The 17,509-nt window shown below is 38.8% G+C and overlaps 2 protein-coding genes across 6 annotated transcripts in view; one reads left to right on the forward strand and one right to left on the reverse strand.

Moving 5' to 3' along the window:
- The window catches only part of aasdh (aminoadipate-semialdehyde dehydrogenase), a 19,223-nt gene continuing 1,714 nt past the window's right edge, over nt 1-17,509 (forward strand). For 2 of the 3 annotated variants that reach the window (XR_006157440.1, XM_042746121.1), the window contains exons 1-14: nt 1-519; nt 642-762; nt 864-1,126; nt 1,325-1,517; nt 2,264-2,505; nt 2,782-2,888; nt 3,362-3,534; nt 3,645-3,960; nt 4,364-4,482; nt 4,840-5,704; nt 5,900-6,063; nt 6,531-6,656; nt 6,872-7,003; nt 7,338-7,415. Coding sequence is in view for 2 of the 3 variants with exons in the window: in XM_042746121.1 (XP_042602055.1) it covers nt 287-519; nt 642-762; nt 864-1,126; nt 1,325-1,517; nt 2,264-2,505; nt 2,782-2,888; nt 3,362-3,534; nt 3,645-3,960; nt 4,364-4,482; nt 4,840-5,704; nt 5,900-6,063; nt 6,531-6,656; nt 6,872-7,003; nt 7,338-7,415 (3,132 nt within the window). In the remaining variant the exon portion in view is untranslated. Of the gene's footprint in view, nt 520-641; nt 763-863; nt 1,127-1,324; nt 1,518-2,263; nt 2,506-2,781; nt 2,889-3,361; nt 3,535-3,644; nt 3,961-4,363; nt 4,483-4,839; nt 5,705-5,899; nt 6,064-6,530; nt 6,657-6,871; nt 7,004-7,337; nt 7,921-17,509 lie in introns of those variants that run through there. The other variant, XM_042746120.1, reaches the window with a different exon arrangement.
- cracd (capping protein inhibiting regulator of actin dynamics) overlaps nt 7,968-17,509 on the reverse strand; it is a 26,720-nt gene continuing 17,178 nt past the window's right edge. For all 3 annotated transcript variants that reach the window (XM_042746117.1, XM_042746116.1, XM_042746118.1), the window contains 8 exons: nt 16,653-16,821; nt 16,374-16,503; nt 15,917-16,078; nt 15,346-15,552; nt 12,912-15,222; nt 12,150-12,340; nt 11,691-11,850; nt 7,968-9,694 (listed from right to left, as the gene is read on the reverse strand). In XM_042746117.1, coding sequence (XP_042602051.1) covers nt 9,534-9,694; nt 11,691-11,850; nt 12,150-12,340; nt 12,912-15,222; nt 15,346-15,552; nt 15,917-16,078; nt 16,374-16,415 — 3,234 coding nt within the window. In that variant the 5' untranslated portion in view covers nt 16,416-16,503; nt 16,653-16,821 and the 3' untranslated portion in view covers nt 7,968-9,533. The remainder of the gene's footprint in view (nt 9,695-11,690; nt 11,851-12,149; nt 12,341-12,911; nt 15,223-15,345; nt 15,553-15,916; nt 16,079-16,373; nt 16,504-16,652; nt 16,822-17,509) is intronic.

Here is a 17,509-nt window from a genome sequence, read left to right on the forward strand (position 1 = left end):
AAAATTCACATCTGGTCAAAAATCGATGTTTACATTAATGAGAACCGCTCGGACAGAACCATAGACTGAATAAAAACAGGACAGGACAAATGAGGCGATTCAGTCTGATTCACGAACGAGTCGTTCAAACCTTTGTGAACCGGTTCAAAAAACATTCGACTCAAATTCGTTCATGAATTGGTTATGGCTAGTTTGCAAAACAGGCGTTCCTAAACGGATGGGAATAGATTGAAAAATTACGTTGTTATTCGAAAATATTATGATTTAATATAATTTTCGCTCAGATATGACAGCAAAATTGCTTCATGAATTGGTGCACGAGGCAGCGCGTGCTCATGGCAATAAAACAGCTGTCGCGTTCGACAGCAGCATTGCAGCGCGCGTCTGTTTGACATACAATGAAGTTATTTCCCTCGCAAATGAATTAACTGGACACTTGCGCATATATGTCCAGAAACATCATGGTACCATAGGGTTATTCTGTCATGCAGATGTCCTCCTTCCTGCCTGGATTGTTGGGTACGATTAGTTATGCAGTGTGTGTTGCATGACTACCAAATTATTCTAGTATCTAATTATTAAACTAAACAAATGTCTTGTAGTTTAGTGCATATAATTAAAATGTTTTCTTCTCTGAACAGTATTCTGCAGTTTCCTGCTGCATATGTACCTCTTGATCCTGCATCACCACCTTTGTGCAACCTGAGAATGATAAACAAGTGCAGGCTGAACTACTGTTTATTACAAAACGAACTGCTTAATGTATTTATATTCTATTCTATTCTATTCTATTCTATTCTATTCTATTCTATTATACTAGTCATTATATATTATTACTAATATTGTTGTTTCATAACCAACAGCAATTCCAGAGTGCATTTTCCAACCTGCTATCCCTGGAAATATGTGTAACATTGTCTTCACATAGGCTCACTTTGATAAAAATACAAAGTGAACAGGACACAAACATTCAAATGTCCGATCAGCGTTCCAGCTCTGCAATGACCAAAGACATCCAACAGAGTGAGCCTTTGGCTTATGTTTTGCACACATCTGGAACAACAGGGCTTCCAAAAATAGTGAAGGTCCCACACAGGTGCATTGTGCCTAATATTACACATTTAAGGTAAGAACACATTAAACTTTTAGGTCAACTGTGTATTTATTGTATAGTTTTATCTTTACCTGAATGTATGAGAATGTGGTCTTAATGCGTTCACTTATTTACCTGACAGCTATAGCAAAAATATTGTGTTGAAATTGGAGGATAGAATTCATAAAAATGAATAAATAAATCTTTTTTTTTTTAATATTTGATCAACAGATCTGTCTTTAAGATGACTGCAGAAGATGTTGTATTACTGTCCTCTCCGTTAACTTTTGACCCCTCTGTGGTGGAGGTGTTTTTGGCCCTGTCCTCGGGAGCGTGTCTCCTAATTGTCCCCTCAGCTGTTAAAAAGATGCCACGGAGACTTGCAAATGTGCTGTTTAAACGAAACAAAACAACAGTCTTACAGGCAAGTAACTTTATTCCAAACCGAGCCATCAGTCCTGGGACATACTCCTTTCTGTGACAGCCTATAATTAGAAATTTTAATTATCAAATCACTTCATCTGTCTATTTATCTTTGTCATGAATGTGTACACGCTGTGAGGAGGAGATGATGGTGCTGTAATCAACATTGGTAGTGGGTGTAGTGAGCTGAAATTTCTGCATTATGCAGATTACAGAGATAATGAGTGTGTTCTTTGGCATTTTTTAATTTATCTACATGCACCAACAATTTGTTTTCAATATTTTACCTTAACATGTTTTGCATCACTCAGAATTTCATTTCACGCTCCAGTTCTTAAAGGGATATTTTACCCAAAAATGATAGATCTGTCATTAATTACTCACCATTATGATGTTTTAAACTCATAAGACCTTTAATCTTCACAGCACAAATTAAGATATTTTTGATGAAGTCCGAGAGCTTTCTGACCATGCATTAGACAGTAAGGGAACTAATACATTCAAGGCCCAGAAACGCAGTAAGGACGTTGTTAAAATAGTCCATGTGACATCATTGGACAGTGGGCAGTGTGGTTAATAATATCTGACCATGAATAGCATTTTTTTTACATTAGCATTTATAGCTGAAACCTTTTAAACAGTGCTTCCTCCACACCACTAGTTGTCAGTAAAGTGTGAGATGACATACACAACATATATTACTGTTCTATACTAAAATATTATAATTGACTTTTAATTCTTTTCCAGGCCACTCCCACTCTTGTGAGGCGCTTTGGAAGGCGTATCCTTCAGGAGGAGGTGCTTAGTGCTAATTCACCCCTGCGGTTATTGGCTTTTGGAGGAGAGCCATGTCCATCTCTAAGTCTTCTCAAGAGCTGGAGACAGGAAGGCAATGGCACACACATCTGTAATCTTTATGGCACCACAGAAGTTTCTTGCTGGGCAAGCTGTTACAAAGTCCCAGACAAGCACCTGTGCTTGGAGGACATGTGAGTGACACGCAGAATCTAATAAAATAACAAGCACATCGCAAAATTACTTAAAATTAAACTCATTTTGAATGAAAACTGCTAATTTAAAATATTTATTAAAAACTCTAATAGTATGTAAAAAATACTAAAATACCACTGTAGTAAAGATGCATCAGCCACAAAAACAGTTATATTAACAGTCTATAGAGAATGTTTTCTCAAAGTCCACTGCTTTATTTTGAATTGACATAAAAAATCATGCTAAAATTATTTATCATTTGTATTATTTTAAAGAACTGATCAATTTGTGCCCCTTGGAGAGCCGATGTTGGATACCGTAATGGAGGTGAGAGATGAGACAGGACGTCTCGTCGCTGAAGGAGAAGGACAGCTGTTCATTGGTATGGTACAATTGTCTGAAAGAGTAAAACTAAATACAGTTAACAAATCATGAAATATATTTTACAGCTATATTTTTAATATATTTTAAAATACAATTTATTCCCGTGATGGTAAAGCTAAATTTACAGCAGCCATTACTTCAGCCTTCAGAGTCGCATGAACCTTCAGAAATCATTCTAACATGCTGATTTGCTGCTCAGGAAACATTTCTTATTATCATGAATGTTGAAAACAGACGTGCTGCTTAATATTTCTGTGATAAATTTGTTTCTGGATTCTATGATGAGTTGAAAGTTCAAAAGAATATGATTTTATTTAAAGGTATTTTGTTTGTAGCATTATAGACATCTTTATTGTCATTTAAAATCCTACTGACCCCAAACTTGTGAATGTAAATGTACTTACTTTGACATTCGGTTGTTGTTTTGATAGTTTTTGTGTTTGTACAGTGAAGTTTTCTCATTTTATTTAGGTGGTCAAGAGAGGGTGTGTCTGCTTGATGATGAAGAAACTGTAGTCGAGGGAACAATGCGTGCTACAGGTGACTGGGTGCAGGTGCGTGATTCCCAGTTGTATTTCCTGGGCAGGAAGGATCGGCTCATCAAACGCTTTGGTCAGAGGGTGCACCTAGATGCCTTGCAGCAGGTAGGTGATAAATGTGTTATGTAACAACCTTGGTATGTATTTATAATAAAATCTAAGAGTATTTAAAGGTGCATATATGATCTTATGTAATGATTTCTTTCCGTGCTCAGATCATTGAGAATTTGCCTCGGGTGGAGGCGTGTGCAGTGAGCCTGAGTGAGGGTGACAGGCTACTGGCATTTATAGTGCTCACATCGGGCCAACCAGGAACCCTTTCATCCTCTGAATTTCCTCATCAAAAACCTTTCCAACATTCTACACAGTCCTCTGAAGACCTCAGCACTGTCCACGTCTCAAGAAACTCCACCTCCCCCTCACTCAGAGTTACTGAAGGAGAGATTCGCCAGAGGTTATCACAGCTTTTGGCCAGTCACAGCATCCCAGACATGATATTCTTCATCCCTGCTCTTCCACTCACCTCTCATGGCAAGTGAGCACCATCCTCTGAAGGCCTGTCCATACTAAGAACGAAAACTATAAAGATAACTGTAGCGATAATTATATTAGAGATTGCTGTTAAAGCTGGGGTGTGACCTCAGCTATTCTTATACATTTAACATGGTACATGTTAATACATGGTTATTTACAAAATACAAATTTATATATATGTGAATGTTTTAATATACATTTAATTCACAAGTATAATATGATTAATATTGTCCATTTTATGCAATAAAACAAAAGGCTAAAAAAATAGACTGTGTACTAAAATATTATTATCATGAGACATTTTCCTTCGTTTCATTAAGCTTTTGCATTTCTATGAATGTGTTTTCATTGTGGTCATATATTTCAGTCATTTTTATATTCCTGTTGCATGTATTTTTAGGTAAAATAGCCATTGACGAATTGATGAGGATGTGTGACGCTCAAAAACAAGATATAAATACACAAACTGTGTGGAAAGACATTGAATCTGTGAGACTGAAGTTACAGACCCTATGGAAGGTATTAATAGGATTTACTCTTTTTGCACAAAATGTAAAAGTCTTAATGGTCACACTTTATTTTAAGGTCCAATTCTTGCTACTAATTAACTAGTTGCTATGACTTTTGCCTCAATAAACTCATAATTACTGCTTAGTAAAGTAGTTGTGAAGTTCAGGTATTGGGTTGGATTAGGGATGTAGAATATGATAATGCAGAATATGTGCTTTGTAAGTATTAATATATAGTGAGAACTGGTCCCTATACTTAAGTGTTACCTTTCTTATTTGTTTGACACAAGGAAGTATTTCTTAAAAAATATCTTTCCCATTGCCTGCTGAGTGAAAGTGTGATTGTGTGTTTGTCTGTGTATATTAGGAATGTCTTGGCCTGCCAAATGATGTTGCGGTTGAGGAAGATGCACACTTCATGTTAAGTGGAGGAGACTCCCTTCAGGCCCTGCGTCTCTGTGATGAGATCACTGTTGCCATGGGGACACCCTCTGTGGGCCTGCTGGAGGTCATATTAGATGGCTCTTTCTCAGATGTGGTTAGCCACGTCATGACAGAAACACATAACAATGCAATCCAGCCATCAAAGAAGAGAATGCTGGATGATTCAGGCTCTTTAGTTTCACCCAAAAGACAACAGAAGGAAATGAGCACAGGGAATGCTACAGAAAGCACAGTGGGTTTTGTAGTTCCCTCGGTGAGAAGGACTATGGGATTTGTAGTTGTGAGACGAGCTGGTGAGGTTATTGATTGGGGTTGTTTTGGGAAGATGCAAGAGAAAAACTTCTCAGATGCACTAGAAACAAATGGGAGCAAGCTTACGGTGACGAGTACTTCTGAAGACAGTTTAATATCTAATCCCTCACATGAACTTCATAATATATATCAGGAAAATCCTGCTATTAAAAAGCTCACAGAACCCCATGTCCCTCAAGAAGTAACTGAGACGTTACCTGTCAGTAAGAGCCCAGGTGAAGGTTCAGGGGAAGACCGTTCCGATGTCCTGCTGCTGGGCCTGCGGGTCCTCTGGAGCTCAGACACAGGCAGGTGTGTGGACGCCTCTCCAGTGCTGCTGGTGGGTCCTGACAGGACCACCGTGTTCATTGGCTCTCACTCGCACAGACTGCAGGCTCTTGACCTGACCAGTGGAGAGGTCATCTGGGAGCGTATCCTCGGGGATCGACTGGAGTCTTCAGCTGCCATTTCCAAATGTGGAAGCCTTGTAGCAGTTGGTTTGTACTTGATTTTAAAAGGAATGCTTAATTTAATTAAGGGAACTAACGTGGTTGTAATAAGGTTGTTACTGCTTTAGCTTGAATATGGGGGGTTTTGACTAAAAGCAGAACCTAAAAGATTTCAGGGTTAAATTTATTCATCAATTTATATGTCATCTACATTTTTAACCTGTGTTTGACCCTTTTTCTCAGGCTGCTATGACAGACAGATATATTTCCTGGATGCTTCCTGTGGGGACACTGTGTGGACGTTTGAGACTGGGGATGTGGTGAAAAGTTCCCCTACTGTAGACCCTAAAACTGGGCTGATGTTCACAGGGTCCCACGATGGCTTTGTTTATGCATTAGACCCACTGGTAATATACAAGAGAAATACTTCTCAATTTTGTTTAATTATATTTCTGTAGTGTTAATCAGTGTTTTCTTAGTATTATTAATATACTTGTCTTTATTCGCATTTTTATGTAACTTTTTGTATATTTTCAGTTTTCATTTTAATTTGAGTTTAAGTAATTTTTTATGTGCCTTTTTTTATTAATTAAAAATAAATCTGTTAAGCTTTTCATTTCAGTTTTAGTTTAGTAACTTTTATTTCAATTAGTTTAATTTTAATACAAGTTTTAAGTTTGAGTGTGATATTTATATTTAATTTCATTTAAACTTTATTTCAGTTAACAATTTTTTTTGAATAGTTTGTTTTAGTTAACACTAAATGTTGTTACAACTAAATGTGTATTAAATTAGTATTTTGTTCTCTGTTTTTTGTAAATATGGTCTTGCATATTCCCTTGACATTTCACAGATTTGACTCTATTTCTCCCAGGCTAAGACTTGTATATGGCAGCACTATTGTGGTGGAGGTGCAGTATTTTCCTCCCCTTGCATCCACTCATCTCCTAGACAGTTATACTGTAGTACTCTGGGAGGAAATCTGCACTGTCTTGATCCAGTAAGTAAATGTTCTATCTTCAAAAGAGTGAAAAAGATATATTAAATATTAAAAAATATATAGAATATTAGTATTGAGTGTTTAAGTTTCAAAGCTTATAAACCAACTTCTCTGATATAAAAAAAATCGTAAGAATTGAGTATATACTGTAGGATCAGAAGTCATGTTTAAAGGCTAACGTTTATCTTGTCGTTCTCCATGAATTGTCTGTCCAGGACAGTGGAAAACTCTTGTGGACATATCCCAGCAGTGTCCCGTTTTTCTCATCTCCTCGCTGCTCTGATTCCTCTGTCTTCATTGGTTCAGTAAATGGACAAATTATTGGAATAAGCCATACTGGAGATACGGTGAGAAGAAAAAGAAAAAGTTGCTCTAAGAGATGATAAATTAAATATACATGACTTTAATCATGATTTTAATTCTTGTTTTTCATAATTGTGGTCTTCACAGGCAATAAACAACAACAATGCTTTTTTATTCTATGTTTATTGCACTCATTTATCAAACCTTATTTTTAGTGAATTAAAAAGAGGCTTATGGCAATATTCCTTTACTCTTCAGATGTAATCCAGTAATATTACAGTTTAATTACAGATGATTATGAGAATGCCTCCATTGATTTTAAGTTATTTGATTGCATTTTGTGCACCAAAGTTTGATTTTTGTTTCATTATTTTGCAGTTATGGGAATTTTCCACTAATGGACCGATCTTCTCATCGCCATGCATTTCCTCTTTGACATTTTGGACTAATCAGCAGGTTTCTACAACACCCAACAGAAGCACATCAACATTATCCAATCACACAGTCACATGTGGGTCACATGACGGTCATGTATACTGTATAAATGGTGATAACGGATCATTACTGTGGCAGTTCCAGACCACAGGCAAGGTGTTCTCAACTCCCTTTGTGTTTGATGGTGATCCATGGGGTTTGAGGACACTAGTGGCTGTGTGCTCCACTGATGGAAAGGTGTGGATTTTAGATGCAGAAACCGGCACACTGAAAGCCACCTTGTCTTTGCCGGGCGAGCTTTTTTCCTCTCCTGTCGTATGGGGGCACAAGATAGTGGTGGGATGTCGCAATGATTATGTTTACTGTCTAGAATTGACCAAACAGTGATTAATCACAATATACAACTGGATAAATATATTTTTATGGGTGACTCCCAAAAGCGCCTATTAAAAAAATATATGGGTATATTCAGTATGTATTATATGTACATATATCTTGCAAAATACATAAATGATTTTAGCATTCATGTTCATGTCTGTTTTTGTGCAAAAACAGGAGATTCAGTACACTGAGTTCAAACAGCTTCCTTTATTTTTTTCTACATATTTCATAATATTTGCGTCACTTTTTCTGTAATGGATTTTTCTAAAGTGGAACACAAAAAAAGTGCAATTATCAACAAACTTTTTGTTTTATATCACATACAACACTGTTTACGCTACACTATTGCACACGACCAATGTAAAAACAAAGTGACGTGACTGCAGTTCAGGAGATCTCCAAAGGAATACAGTCCGCTTCATTTCACTTCTATACATACCTACATACATTACATACGTACAACATTACATAAGATAGTGGAGTCAGTGGCTCTGCTGAGAGATCAAGGCTTCCGTTTAATAACCATCATTTAGCAGACCCTTTTAATACAGAGCGACTTCACCTACAAGGACAATCCCCCCTGGAGCGATCTGGGGTTAGCTGCCTTATTCAAGGACGTAGAGGTGATGTCCGTTAATAGTCCATTCATTCTCTCACTAGTAATGCTTCCTTTTTGGTAAAGGATATTTCCATTGGCTAGACTTCTTGTTCTTACTCCCCTCCACCCTGGGATGTTGCATTTGAAACACTGATCTCCCATCACTTAGCCGTGATTCAGGTTTTGCTAATTAGTGGTAAAAGAGATGCTAGCACACTCTATGCCAGGATAGCATTATTTATGTTACAGCAAGCAGGCGGATAGACACTGCAAGAAGTAGATTTTTCATCAATTGACAGCACGGCTCAAGTGCATATATACTATGATGTAATGGAAACTTGAAGGAAAAATTCATTGTTAGTTAATTACGTGAGTAAACGGAGCTGACGTGTCATTATCATGATGAGTTTTAGCAATAGTTAAAATGAAAGTACTCACAGTTGTCACGGACACAGTGAAGATCTTTTTACTTTGCCAAGATATCAAATATAATAAGTTAAGAAATAAAAAAAGTGACCACGTCTGTCCCATCGGCAAGGTCTATGAGTGTCAACTCATTTGAGTGTATACATGGAAAAAAAGAAAAATTACAAAGCCATTTCTCTGATTTACATGCTTGTGGAAGCGAGGAGTGGAATTTGTGAAGGTTTCATCAGCTGTGTTATTATTAGCCCTTGAATTGCTTCCCAGATTTATCACCAAAGCAATAAAACACCTTCTTGTTTTACTTGAAATGTTACATTTGTACTTAATGTGAACCACTCATATTGTTTTAGTAATATCTAGAATCAACAGTTCGGCATGCATTGTGTATATACACGACTTCAAACATATGAAGGGCTGCAACTTCTCTGAAGATTATAGGGCCTGTTTGATTGGCTGTGACACAAATGACTAAATATACTTTTGATGCATGTTGTTGTTATAATAATACAGTATATTGAAAATCGGACGGGTGGGTTGATGTAATTGTTTATCCTTAGTGAATCTGAATATTGGTACAATATTTAGTCACTAAAATACCAAATATTCTTAAATGCTAGAAAATAAATTATAGACTTTTTGTTCAGAGCAAGAGGTGAGTTGGGGTGCTGTGATGGCTAAGTGATGTGGATGAAGGAGATGACTTATTTGCTTTTTCACTGGTCAGCAGCAATGGATTACTTGATGATCTGTGGGCAGTCACTCCAGGCTTTGGCCTTACGCTTTGCTAGTGCAAGCCATGCAGGCTCGGTAGAAACCTGGGTATTGTCACCAGGAGGGAAGCGCTTTGTCACATCTTTTGTTGCTGGTGGAGATGGTGTAGAGTCTGTAATTTCAACTGTCGAAAGAAAGAAAGAAAATCACTATAAAGACTGAGAGATGGCTCTTTTATGCTTTTGAAGTGGTTAGATGTCTCTGTTTTAAAAGCACCACATCATGATGGGAACCATGCCTAAATCCCACTCTGATGTCAGCTGTATTTCAGCCAGAGGAATGTATATGAAAGAAATAGCAAAGCCTAAATAACAACTGAGCTTAAGACACAAAGTATAAAGCAACCCTAGTATAAAGCTACTAAAGGGAAATTTAAAGGATTAGTTCACTTGCAGAATAAAAATTTCCTGATGATTGACTCACCCCCATGTCATCCAAGATGTTCATGTCTTTCTTTCTTCAGTCAAAAAGAAATTAGCATTTTTGAGGAAAACATTCCAGGATTTTTATCTATATAGTTGACTTAAACGGCAGCCAACGGGTTGAAGGTCCAAATTGCAGTTTCAGTGCAGCTTTAAAGGGCTCTACATGATCCCAGCCGAGGAATATGGGTATTATCTAGAGAAACGATCGATCATTTTCTAAAAAAAAAAAAAAATAATTATACACTCACTGGCCACTTTATTAAGTACACCTATTCAATAGCTTTGTAACACAAATTGCTAATCAGCCAATCACATGGCACCAGCTCAATGCATTTAGGCATCTAGATGTGGTGAAGACGACTTGCTGAAGTTCAAATCGAGCATCAGAATTGGGAAGAATGGGGATTTAAGGCACTTTGAACATGGAATGATTGTTGGTGCCAGACGGGCTGGTCTGAGTATTTCAAAAACTGCTGATCTACTGAGATTTTCATGCACAACCATCTCTAAGGTTTACAGAGAATGGTCCAAAAAAGAGAAAATATCCAGTGAGCGGCAGTTGTGTGGACGAAAATGCCTTGTTGATGTCAGAGGTCAGAGGAGAATGGGCAGACTGGTTAGAGATGATAGAAAGACGACAATAACTCAAATAACCACTCGTTACAACCAAGGTATGCAGAATACCATCTTTGAACGCAATATGTTGAACCCTGAAGCAGATGGGCTACAGCAGCAGAAGACCGCACCGGGTGCCGCTCCTGTCAGCTAAGAATAGGAAACGGAGGCTACAATTCACACAGGCTCACCAAAATTGGACAATAGAAGATTGGAAAAACGTTTCCTGGTCTGATGAGTCTTGATTTCTGCTGCGACATTCAGATGGTTTGGTTAGAATTTGGTGTAAAGAACATGAAAGCATGGATCCAACCTGCCTTGTCTCAACGGATCAGGCAGGTGATTGTGTAATGTTGTGGGGGTTATTTTCTTGGCACACTTTGGGCCCCTTAGTACCAATTGAGCATTGTTTAAGCCTACCCGAGTATTGTTGCTGACCCTGTCCATCCATTTATCACTACAGTGTACCCATCTTCTGATGGCTACTTCCAGCAGAATAGTGCACCATATCACAAAGCTCAAATCATCTCAGACTGGTTTCTTGAACATTACAATGTGTTCACTTTACTCAAATGGCCTCCACAGTCACCAGATCTCAATCCAATAGAGCACCTTTGGGATGTGGTGGAACGGGAGATTTGCATTATGGATGTGCAGCCGACAAATCTGCAGCAACTGCGTGATGCTATCATGTCAATATGGACCAAAATCTCTGAGGAATGTTTCCAACACCTTGCTGAATCTATGCCATGAAGAATTAAAGCAGTTCTGAAGGCAAAAGGGGGTTCAACCCGGTACTAGCAAGGTGTACCTAATAAAGTGGCCAGTGAGTGTACTTTTTGATCACAAATGCTCATCTTGCACTAGCTGCAATTCGAACCTTCAACTCATTGGCCGCCAATTAAGTCAACTACATGGAGAAAAATCCTGGAATGTTTTCCTCAGAAATGTTAATTTCTTTTTAACTGCAGAAAGACATGAACATCTTGGATGACATGGGGGTGAGTAAATTATCAGGATTTTTTTTCTGGAAGTGAGCTAATCCTTTAATCAAATACATTATTTATATTTTTTTTTTACCTGTGACTGAGCTGGGCAAGGTATTGGCTTTCTTCAAGTTGTCACGTCGTTCAAAACGGGCCAGGAGTGTGTCTGGTCTCTTATTCTCATCTGTTGTTTGAGGTTTTCGGGGGCTGGAACTTCCACTGCCCTTATCCTCTGTGGGACTGACCATTCCAGCCTTTCAGAGACAAACAACACCACATTGTAGCAAGGAGCAAGATTTTGAACCAACAAGATTTCCTAAAGGATGAGGTTACCCAGCACAGCACCACAGAAGTAGAAAACAAGTGATCAATAAACTGTTACTTGTTGTGGCTGGTAAAATTTATGTAAAAGGGAAAGCTATTATTGCGTGTTGCATTATATTGCATTGCAGCTGGTTAAAACTCACTATTATTACAAGTTTACATATAGTACCAGCAGTGTAGCTAGTTAATGATATTAGATTGTGTGGTTATATTGATAATGTATACATACACTATCTCTGCCCTTAGCTTGTTTCTCAGCCAGCTTAGCTTCTCTCTGGCTCCTCCTATCATCTCGATTTTGCTGCTGTTCTCTGAAGCCTTTCTGTTTTTGCAGTGCTAGAGTGATCCAAAGTGGTCCTGTCTCTTTCTCCTGTGTCCGTGAGCTGTCTAGAGAGTGCCTGGCCTGCAGAGAAGGTTTTTCTGTGAAGTAGAAGAAATGCAGGAGGTGTCAAATTGACAAGCAAGACTAGAAAGCATTTTAGAGTCTTCTACTCCTCTGCTGTACTGTCTAAAAGAATAGCATTAAAGGGATAGTTCACCCAAAAATTAAAGGACCTTCATTCATCTTCAGATCACAAATAAAAAAAACAAAAAAACAATTCAAACAAATTAAAAAACAAAAATAACTACTTTATTCAACTATTTCTTCTTGGTCAGTCTCTGCCGCCATTCAAGAGAGTACCACGACGTCAGCAGCACCACATGCATGTGTCATGGTACTCTCAAGAATGCACGTCAACAGACACAGAAGAGAAGAGTTGTTGAATTAAGTTATTTTTGTTTTCACTGCACACAAAAAGTATTCTTATAGCTTAATAAAATTATGGTGGAACCACTGATGTCACATGGACTATTTTTACAATGTCCTTACTACCTTTCTAAACCTTGAACATGGTAGAAGTTTAAGGAATATAAATAAATTGATGTTTCATAGCATTTTAATAATTGTGAAGATACAATTATAGTTCTACAGTGCTTGAGTATTTCCAACCTTTTTTAATGAGTTCTGTCCTGCGATCTGTTTTTTCTCTCCATGGGATGCTGATGGATGGAAAAAATGACTTCTTTTCTTTAAGCTCCTCCTCTCCTTGTCTGTTTTTTTGGGATGGTAGAGATGCTGCTACTTCTTCTTTATGATCACTGTTCTGCTCAGTATCTACCTGTTCTGCTTGCACTGTCCTTTGTGAAATCATGTCCCCCGAAGTCCTTCTGCCATGTTTCGGGAGAGGAGAGGGTGGAGGTGTGGCACCTTCAGATGGTTTGGGGGAGGTAGCTGGTTTTTGGTAAAGTGGAGGCTTGGGAACAAAGTTGTCGCCTTCAGTGCGTGCCAAAGGGAGAGTATTTCTGCTAAACTTACTTCGAGATTCTTTACTGGGTGCTGCAGTGGTTCGAAATCCGGTAATCTCTTGTTGCGGAGAAACAGGGCTAGACTTTTCAGAGAGTTTAGAAGTGTCAGAATCTTGATCAATGGAGGTGAGAGGCACTGGGATACCTTCAAAACTGTCTCCCGCACTGTACCTTTTTTTCCTCTTCTCTGCAGATTGTTCATTGTGAAAGCGAAGAGAGTAGTTGGTTCTTCTCAACTTGATTCCAAAAGGTGAAGGCCGCTCATCACCACTCTGATCCTTCTGATCCCCTTCATACTTTGCATCCAAGTCTTCTGATTCTGCCTGACATGGGGATCCTGTCTCGGACCTCTGTGACTTGGGAGATCCATGTGGTGGACTGGGAACAAGGAAGGAGGGGAGGTCTTTGGCAAACATGCATTCTTCAGCACTATCTGCAATGCGGACAACTTTGCTTCCCCTGTTCTGGATCTTGATACCTAAAGAGGGCAACTCTGATTTTTGGACGGAGGGAGTTTCCGTAGATGGTGATTCTATTTTCACACCTTCTTTGTCTTCCTGACCAAAATTCTCTGAGTTCCTGTTGGAATCAGCAAATTTCTTTCTAGCTGGTGTGATTGAAAACTTAGCACTGGCTGACATTGTTTTCCTGAGGTTGGTGTGAGAGAATGGCACTGTATTTAGATCCTCACTTATTGGCCTCCGACTCTGATCTGCATATTCTGGATATTTTCCGTCCTCTGCACCTTTAAAAATTTTGGATCGGATACTTGCCCATTCTGCCAGGACAGCAGCATTGGATTGGTCTGCAGATAAGGAAGACTCATATAAGGATTTGGTTTTTCCAGATTTACTATCTGGAGAAGTCTTGCTCTTGGTTGGTGGAGTGCCCATGGCCTTTTTGCCTTCCGAAAGGCCAAGAAGGGACTTGCAGGCCGTGTCCTTGATCTGATCGAGATTGACTGCAGTTCCACAAAGTTGGGCTCCTGTCACAAGAATTGCAGTATGTGGGACATAAAGAGACGAAGACAGAGTTGGTGAATCTGTGCATCCAGGTGAAGAAGCATTGGCTCCCTCCCTGGTTTCAGCTGTTGTTTCACCCTGTTGGCCAGTTGATGGAGTAACAGGAGTGAGGTTGACCTTCTGGAATAGTATCTGCTTCTCGCCTGAAGAGACCTTAAAAGTAAAGGGTCTCTGTCTCTCTTCCATCTCTTTCCATCTCACTTCCTCTGCTTTTCTTTTCCATTCTGGGTCAGTAGCCCCAGCTTTCTCCTCTTTCTGTTGCCTCTTTCTTTCCTCCTCCTCCTCTAGTCTTTTCCTCTCAGCCTCTTCTTGTTGGCTCCTTTCCTCCTCACGGAGGCGGTTTTCTTCCTCTCTCTGCTGTTTCTCCTCTAACTCTTGAATCCTGCGTTGTTGTTCTTCCTCCTCCTCTTTTCTCCTTCTCTCCTCCTGCTCCCTTTTTCTTTCCTCTTCCAGATGAAGACGCTCCACCTCAAGTTCCTGCTGCCTTCTCTCCTCTTCTGCTCTTCTTCTTTCCTCTTCCTCTCTCCACATTCTTTCCTCCTCTTGCCTTTTTCGCTCTTCCTCTTTTCTCCTCCTTTCTTCCTCTTCCCTTTCTTTCCTCGCCTCTTCCTCTCGTTGCTTCCTATCCTCTTCCTCCTTTTGCAGCCTTTCCTCTTCCTGTCTGTGCCGCTTTTCTTCTTCTAGCCTCTGCTCCTCGATTCTCCTCCCTTGTTCCTCCACCTTTCTCTCTTCCTCTTGTTCCCTTCTCTGAAGCTCAAGGTGTTCTAGCTCCTCCTCGTGAAATCGTCGCCTCATCGATTTCTCAGTGGGATCATAATCCTCTTTGCTTCTATGGATAATGGTATAGTCCTCTCTTGACAAATTAAAGACTTCTTCGTCTTTTTGTGTTTCAGATTCCTCATGCATTTCAGAGAGATCCTCTTCATGAAACTCCTGAAATATGTTACATTTACAGTAGTTATTACCTTTGAGTTTGTGCCCACTGATTTTGTATGGACAAACATAGTTGAAACCAATAGATACTTTTCACATTTTAATGAACACCTTTCTCTTTACCTGTGTGAACCTTCTGTGTTTGCGTGACACCCTCTGGTTCTTCGGTTTGACAGACAGTTTATGTTTGGCAGCAGTGTTGTCCAAGCGTGGGACAGACTGAGGGACAGCATCGAGATTGATGGACTCAATTGTGCCAGGGGGAGGTGGGCGCTTGGTGCGTGGGGATTTGACTGGAGTTCTGTGCTGGACTGCGTCATGGCTGACAGCCTGATTGTAAAGCAAAAACACAAACAAGTTTGTGACTATGCAGAGCAGGAAGCATGTTATATGTATGGGTAATCGATGTATTCATAGTATGATACTTTTCCAGTTTAACTAGAGTAAACCATTAGCAACAAGGTTACTGACAAAATGTATATCTTGAATGCACTAAAAGTTGCTTTCAATAAAAGTGCCTGCCAAATGCATTAATGTAAATATTTGCAAATGAGGTAATCTGTCTTATCACAAAACCCTCTAAAACAGAGCAGTTATTTTTAACAGTTCATATAAATGGTCAAAGCTAGTATATAAACTTTGACTGACACAGCATTTATGTAAGTAGTGGATAATAATTTGGTGATTAACTTACTTTTTCCTTGGCTTCAGTCTCTGGTGGCTCAATCTCCACCTGAGCAAGAACCTTCAGTGGACTTTGTGGTACTTCTTCTTCATCTGAGCTACCTTCATCTCCCTCACTCTTTCTAAGTGAAGGAGGTCTCTGACCAAATTTGATATTATGTCCAATTTGCCTCTATCAACAAAAGCATAGAGAGTAAAAAAAAAAATAAAAAAATGATTTTGATGTTTGTTAGGTTTTTTTTTTTTTGTTTTTGTTTTTTTGTTTGCTGCCTTGTTAGTCAAATTAGAGAAAGGAAGGAATTAGCCAAAATTAAGTCCCAAAGATACCAACATAAAACAGTCTAAAATAAATTTGTATACATTTGGTGCAATGCTTATATGAAAATTGTGTTGGTGAAGTTTGGTGCAAGACTTAATTGTGTGGATATGAAAATTTTTAATTATACATTTGGTGTGAAAAGGCTCACCTGAATGTTCCTAACTTTGTCTGAAACGTTCTCCTGGGACATTGTCTGTCCTGGATATGTCTTCTCTGAGTCCTCTGGGATAAATACACTCTCGTGTGAAAAAGCTCTGGACCCTAAGGTGTTTAACTCCCTGTGAACGTTAACACACCGTTTAATTAAAACATTTCTATTAATGTTTTCAGTACACTATTCAACAAATAAACTCGGCATCTAAAATAAACGCAATATATTTTGTCAATATAAAAGGCAGACCCAGCGAAAATGGTTATGAAGTTTTACCTTAGACACTCATCACTTTCCTCCTTAACTGAGACCACCCCATTGCAAACATCATCAGTGGAATGACTAGGTTTAAGATTAGATTCCTCAAACCCACGTTCTGCTCCCCTCCTTTTCTTCTTCCCAAATAGTCGCCGGAATGGCTGGAATTTGCCCTGCCGTCCCCGCTCTGGTAAAAATGGGGTCAGTAGGGGCAAAGAAAAGTGATAAATAGTCGGTAAGTGGCAATAACCATACAATTTATTTTAGTATGTACAAAAATGTGAGCATTTTTAATTGATGATTGTGAAATATAGGACCAGAATAGATCAGAGGCTATGGAATCAGGTTATACTTGGGGTAAGACCTTGTCCTGAGACAGGCTTTTATAATTATGGTGACCAGATGTCCTGTTTAAACATCTGGTAATGTCGAGGTCACATAAAGCCATTTAATCATAAAAAGGCATCACAGAGAAGAAAAAAAAGCCAACAATTAGAAGCCATCTGCTAAAGAAGCAATTTTACATGAAGCTGTTGTCAGTAATATAGAGTTGTTACATTGTTTTGAGAAGAGAGGAGTTTTACATGCTTTACTGAAAACACTTTGGGGGTATTTACACTTCATGTATTTACAATTATGAAAAGAAGATAGCAATCCAGCCACTCGAATGCATACAAGATGTGACTTGAACCAATTTAAATGTATCTAGTTGTTCAAGCTACATACTATACATAAACTTTACTCCTCTCACACATTTTAACGTCAATGTGAGCCCTGTAATCCACTACGAGCAATCATGGATGATAGACGACTCAAATAATACTTCAGTCTACATGAATAAACAACTGAGCATCTTGTATTTTGTGCAGATTTTA

Source organism: Cyprinus carpio, chromosome B20, assembly GCF_018340385.1.
Source record: "Cyprinus carpio isolate SPL01 chromosome B20, ASM1834038v1, whole genome shotgun sequence".
NCBI classification, from domain to species: domain Eukaryota; kingdom Metazoa; phylum Chordata; class Actinopteri; order Cypriniformes; family Cyprinidae; genus Cyprinus; species Cyprinus carpio.